Genomic DNA, 6,266 nt, shown 5'->3' on the forward strand with positions numbered 1-6,266 from the left:
AAGGGTTTGCTTATGTTTCCCACTTTGAATGTTTAATAGCTATTCAATAAAGACATGAAAAATTATAACTGTGTGGTATAGGCTTAAGCTACAGAAGCACATTGCATTCAAGAAAGGAAAAAAATGATATCTCATTTCATAATTACAAAAACATGGTCTCATAATTACAAGATCCTTTTCTTGTAATTATGAGATAACATAGGCGTTGGACCACTGCAGAACTTGGCTGAAAGTCATCAGGTTAAATTCTTTAGCATCAGAGGTACTTCAGTGACAGTTGTCAGTACATCCAATAACGCATAGCAAAAGCTAACTTTTAATAACTAATTCGGCATATTTAGTGTTCCAAAACATAAACTAATATATAGGGGCCTCAAAGTTGCTGCCTACAGTGTTACTCACTATGGGCCTATACATTTACTAAGCAGGAATTGGAAAGCTTCTGAACCTGCTTGAGAAACATTGGATAAGGCTATAATGTTGGCATACTGTGGGCTGCAGCTTGGGTCCATTTTAGCCTGTATTTGTTTGCGTTTTGGAACACTAAGTACACCAAATAAGCTAATATCACTTAATTTCTACTATGTGCTATTCTATTGAGAGATTTGTGTTAATACTGAAGAAATCTTAAACACTCAGTTTCTCAAGCAGGTTCTGAAGCATTCCAACTCCTGTTCAGTATTGGTAGCCTAGTATTACACTGTAGGCTTTGTGTTTATCTACACACATTTTATGACCAAATAATGTAGAAAACCCAGTCATTCCAAATGGTCCACTTACTTTTTCTCGCCACTGTATATTTGCACATACTGAATAATCAGATGTATGCAACAAATAAAATATACTGTATGACACATTCCACTTGAGAACTAAGCTCTAACACTTTACATGAACATCTGCAAATCAAATTAATTTGCATGAAGTTCATGTCTAAACAGGATCTACTTCTCCACATTCACAATTTCAAAATTTGCACAAGCAGCTGTGCAATCAGGCAGGACTGACAAAGGGAGATAACTCAATTCTTGTAAATAAAACCACAAAAATGTTTTGATATTTTGAGGGAAGCTATTTACTTGTCACCACAAATCCAGAAGATGAAAGGTTATTAAACACAAATTACATGCACAATACTGGCAGTGATTGTACGCAGTGCTACAAATTTTTTTTTTTTTTTTTTTTTTTTACAAAAACCAGACTTTTGTTTACAGATTTCATTCAGATGTGAATGAAAGCTGCTAAAATCTGAACAAAATCAGATTTAGAGCAAAAGGTGATAAATACAACCCTAAGATGGTTCTTAATACCTACGATGTTTTCCTATGACTCACAGACAGTAACGCAGTCCTTTTTTGTGCATTCAGGCTTCTAAAATCCAAAATTAAAATGTATACCATGTAACATTTACTCTATGCTCAATTACAGGGAGGTGATACATGCTTGAGAGAAAAGGGCCAAAAACATTCAGATTAACCAACAAAAGCTTAAAAAAAAATTATACATCTATATACTGTATATACACTTGAATCAGAAAATACAAATTAGCCATTAATTCGACAAGATATCTTGTTAGCATTGTCCACTACCATCCTCACCACTTCTGTTGTTAAGTGTCCATCAATCTTGGTCTTGTTTCACCGGCGGCGATGAAACAGCTTATAGTTTGTATGTTCCTCAATATAGTACAGAACAGGTTAGGGTCAGAAACACTGACCCATGGCCGAACTATGGAATAATTTCCATGCATACCAACATGCTATAGCTGAGGCCTTGTGAATCATAAAGAAGGGTTATAAATAATAATGGCATACTATTGAAATGTGTCTGCTTCATCATGCATCATGGAACAAGCACACAGGGCAACTTGTTCTACAACCTGAAAATAAGAGCTGACTATCCACTGCTTGGTGATGTCATGTTACCTTTGTCTTCCCACTGTCTGCTGTCACATGTTTGGTCCTTGCTGCTGTAATTCACTTATTTTCCTAAATATTCTTAAAGCAAACAAAGACATCAGTCTCAACAGAGGAGAGGAGGAGAAAAGGTTTTTAAAAAAAAAAAAAAAAAAAAAAAAAAAAAAAAAAAGTGCACAGTGATGACAGCGCTTTTCTTTCTGGCGTGTTCTCAGTTCTTTGTCCTTAGAATGATTTCCTATTCACAGTGAGTCCTACAGAAATCAGATTGTCGTCAGTGTGTTTTTACTCAAAAGTACATGAAGATGGATGGATAAAAGTGGAGGAATGTCTGCACAAATGATGAGACTCGTGGGAAGGTAAGAGATGGGTGTGACTCTGGTCTCTAGTTAGTCTGCTTTGCACTCCAAAAACAGCTTTGATGGGAAAGCCTCCTAAGGATCCAGAGTCTGGAGAATACTTTCCAAATCTAGATCCATATTGTTACCTGGAGGACTAAACGACAGACACAAACACATAACAGCCTTTCAACACTCTGTAAAAACTACTTTTGGGGGCAAAAAAATGATAATGGATTTCACGCACAGACATGCAGACACCTACATGTGTTCACTGAATTGTTCATCGTTTGTGCTGAACTCCACATCAGTACTACACGTGGTGTCTTGAGTGATGGACTCTGGGGGGCTGAATGGTGGCTGGAACGAATGCCTGTTCAACAGAAGGAACAGATACATTAATAACGAGAAACATGACTTTTTAATGTCCTGAAATCATGTTTGGCATGCTGTTATTTGACATAATATCGCTGCGCTGCTGTTAGGACGACGTTTGACATACCTTTGATTTATTTCAAATATTTTTATTCATTGAGACTAGGGGTGTGCGATATATATCATCTACGATAATATCTTAATCACTGTTTAAACTATGTGTGAGCTGACATTATCCAGTATGTCACTCACTTTACAAAGACAAACTCACAGCTTGAGAGTCCACACATTCACTGCCTCATAGTAGGTTAGACTGTTTTGCATGCACAATCAGAGTGCAGGCAGTTAGTACATGGTGATGCACCACAAGTTCAGCTAGCATAGCTGCCTAAAAATGCATTAGCAAAGTTAAAAATGAGTGAACCAGCAGCTCTAGGAGACAAAAAATAGGCACCATCAGCACCACAATTGACATTGTTAATGCCTAGATGTGGATTGTGCTTTGGCTTTGAAAAGACTGATTGCTGTAAAGACAACTCACTTCCTTTCACCATCTGCAAACTAACCACCACACAGAATATGAAAAGCTTTGCGTCAGCTGTAGCCGACAGGACTAAACCACCCAAGACAATCACACTTGACAAGCTTTAGCGGAATCATTCTGCAAAAGTAATGTTAATGTTTGTGTACTATTTTACTTTAATGCTTCAGTTTTAAGTAAACAAACAGGACCTGTTTTTCTTAAATGTTTCCATTAAAATGTGTCTTAATAATTACATGATGTTAATATACACCAGTGCTTTCATTTGAACAGAAGGATTTCCTACATTTTGGGCTTCATGTCTCAAATTTCTTAATTTCAATTTTTTCAGTGACCTCAAGGCTTCCTGTGGACATCCCGGAGGTGACACAGTCAAACACATGTTGCTAGTAGGAGAGGACAGGTCGCTAGCTGGTAATGGGCCGCACCTTGGAATATGTATGAAAAGGAAGTGAGATGGTGGCATGGATTTAAATTGAAAGAACTGTGTGGAAGTGGCACTTACACAGGGAAGTTGACAGAACTGTGAGGGCTATCAGCCATAGATGCTATGACAAGGGGCGGGGGTGTGGCTGAGCCAGCTTCCCTGCACACACACAGAAAAACATGACATGTTCCCTGTGTTTACCACATATCTTAAAATGACTTTAGGTGTATGACTTTAGGTTATTTGCAATAGTTCCTTACGTGCCGACTTTAGTATGCAGTGACACAGGGATGTAACCCCCGCCGGGTGACGCTTGAGGCTCTGGTGCAAATGACAGAAGGAAAAACAGTTAGTTGTCTGTTCTCACTTGTACTTAAGAACATTAAACTGGCTGTGCATGAAGACCACTACCTGAGTAGAATTTTTTGAAAACTTCATGTTTAGGATACTCAGGATATAGGACTGTTATGTGATTGATGTCACGGATGCGGTCACCAAGGCTACGGATCTCAAGATCTCTCTTAGTGAAGGGTTGGATGTTTTGGATTTTCTGTCCCCCATCTAGGAGAAAACCATGTGTCAGTGCATGTGTGTGTAAGAGAGAGAGAGGGAAGAAAGTGTCATCATTACTTGATCCGTTTACCATCCAGTGTTCTACCTGCAGGACACTAGTACTATGTAGGGCTTCGACAGATTGCTATTACTGTGGAAAGTTACAAAAATATTAACATATACCATAGAGTGTGAATCTGATTGAAAAGTATTTTCAAAATCCAGGAATAATTTACAACAGAGACCTTTGTTAACTGTCCCTACCTACAGTACCTATCTGTCCAAAAAAATTATTGTATGTGTATAAAGATCAAAAGTTCTACATTTATCATTTAGATTAAATCTCACAAAATGGGGATAACACATAAAAGACATACTGTATGATTAACTGTGTAAATATTTTATTTACTGTAATGTAATATTTAATATAAGGCTGTGCCTTAGTTCTACAGGAAATAGAAAAAAAAAAGAAAACCACTCACTCTCACTGGCAGACACATAAGCAATGGTGATTCCTCCAATCTCAGAGTCACTAAAGCGGAGCAAGAACGTCCCATTGGGCCTGTCTTTGAGAATCAGGTGAAGATGCTGCTTCCCAATGAAACCAAATATTAGCCTGGTGGACCAAAACATTGCATACACTTGTCATTATTGCAGACTGAAGCGGTGGGTTCCTAATATTTACTACTGATTGAAATAGTGGAGTCTGCTCACCCTTCGCTCCAGTAGCTTTTCAGGTGCTTCTTGGTCAGCTCCATTACTCCTTCAAACCATTGCCAGAAAGTGAACGTTCGACCTGGGAGGACCTCCTGTAAGATTGAAAGGTGCTGTGAGATTTGAGTGCAGATGACAGTCTGTGTATGTTTGTGCAAAAGCACACACACATGTACCTTATTAAACTGGGCCCAGGAAACCATCATGTTGCTGAAGTCGTCTACAAAGTCGGGTTCATCGAAGATCTTCTGGGCCAAAAAATGCTGGTTGTACTGGTCCAGATTGTGCTGAGTCTGGACCTCGGAGGTGAATTTACTGTTGAGAGTGCTGCACATCATCCTCCAGGGTACACGCTCCGGCACCATGAACGGCACTCTGTCCTGATGACAGCAACAATAAAGAGGCTGATGTGCTGAGAACATCGATATGCATTTATAATGTAAATCTGCACCGTTATCAGAATAAAAGTGTTTTTATCCTGTTAGTGCTCTGCTCACTCTTGTGCTGTGGGCTGCTGCCACAGTTCTCATCTGCCTGTCCTGCTGCTGTTAAGATTGCATTTCATAAGACCCACCTCCACCTTAACATTCACCTGTGGGTTCTGCAGCCTGCATTCCCCTATGGGGGGAAGTTATCATTACTAATTTCACCCCTTGCTGTGCTGTGCTGAGCTCTGCATTTCCTTGTGGGGAGTGATGAACACTACCCCTATACATACTCATAGCTATCATGCAGTCAGTGCAATGGAGGGGCTCACTTGTGTTTTTATTTATTTTATTTTATTTTTTTTACAGCAGTGGTGCTCTGTGGCATCAGTATTTGGCCACACAGATGATACCTGTTAGTCGTAGCAATCCACTGTTAATTTTAGTATTCATGGGATGTGACTATCAGAAAAATGTGGAATATTGCCAGTCTCATCCTTTCTATCAGTGGTGTTTTGACTTTTTGCGATGGAATTTTGGGCAAAGATGTTGACTTGTTTTGTGACCTTGTACCTGGTTTTGTTGGTTTTTGGAGTGTTGATCCACGTCAGTGTTTGATTTTTATTTATTTTTAGAAACAGGTACACTAGAGGAGAATCAGTGGAATTTCAGATTATGAGCTTCTTCATAAAGAAGCTATCATGAGCTTCTTTGCAAATAAAATCACAACTATTAGAGAAAAAAAATTGGTTGGACCACTCCCACAGCTCTCGCAGATGTGCCATCTACTACAATGGCTTTAGAAACATCTGTAAGACCTCATTTATACTTGGACTACTTCTCCCCTATAGATCTCTCTGAGTTGACCTCAACAATTGCTTCATCTAAATCATCAACATGGCTCCTGGACCCCATCCCGACCAGGCTGCTCAAAGACGTCTTTCCCCTAACCAACACATCCATACTAGATCTGATTAACCT

General features: G+C 39.0%; 1 protein-coding gene across 2 annotated transcripts in view; it reads right to left on the reverse strand.

The window, feature by feature from the left end:
* Positions 1–1,162: 1,162 nt before the first annotated feature.
* The window catches only part of stat6 (signal transducer and activator of transcription 6, interleukin-4 induced), a 17,094-nt gene continuing 11,990 nt past the window's right edge, over positions 1,163–6,266 (reverse strand). Inside the window, exons 10-18 of one of the 2 annotated variants that reach the window (XM_020619042.1) lie at positions 5,037–5,240; positions 4,861–4,955; positions 4,629–4,762; positions 4,006–4,155; positions 3,855–3,915; positions 3,673–3,753; positions 3,503–3,595; positions 2,517–2,624; positions 1,163–2,408 (exon numbers count right to left, since the gene is read on the reverse strand). In XM_020619042.1, coding sequence (XP_020474698.1) covers positions 2,348–2,408; positions 2,517–2,624; positions 3,503–3,595; positions 3,673–3,753; positions 3,855–3,915; positions 4,006–4,155; positions 4,629–4,762; positions 4,861–4,955; positions 5,037–5,240 — 987 coding nt within the window. In that variant the 3' untranslated portion in view covers positions 1,163–2,347. The remainder of the gene's footprint in view (positions 2,409–2,516; positions 2,625–3,502; positions 3,596–3,672; positions 3,754–3,854; positions 3,916–4,005; positions 4,156–4,628; positions 4,763–4,860; positions 4,956–5,036; positions 5,241–6,266) is intronic. The other variant, XM_020619053.1, reaches the window with a different exon arrangement.

This window comes from Monopterus albus, unplaced genomic scaffold, assembly GCF_001952655.1.
Source record: "Monopterus albus unplaced genomic scaffold, M_albus_1.0 scaffold6.1, whole genome shotgun sequence".
Taxonomy (NCBI): Eukaryota; Metazoa; Chordata; class Actinopteri; order Synbranchiformes; family Synbranchidae; genus Monopterus; species Monopterus albus.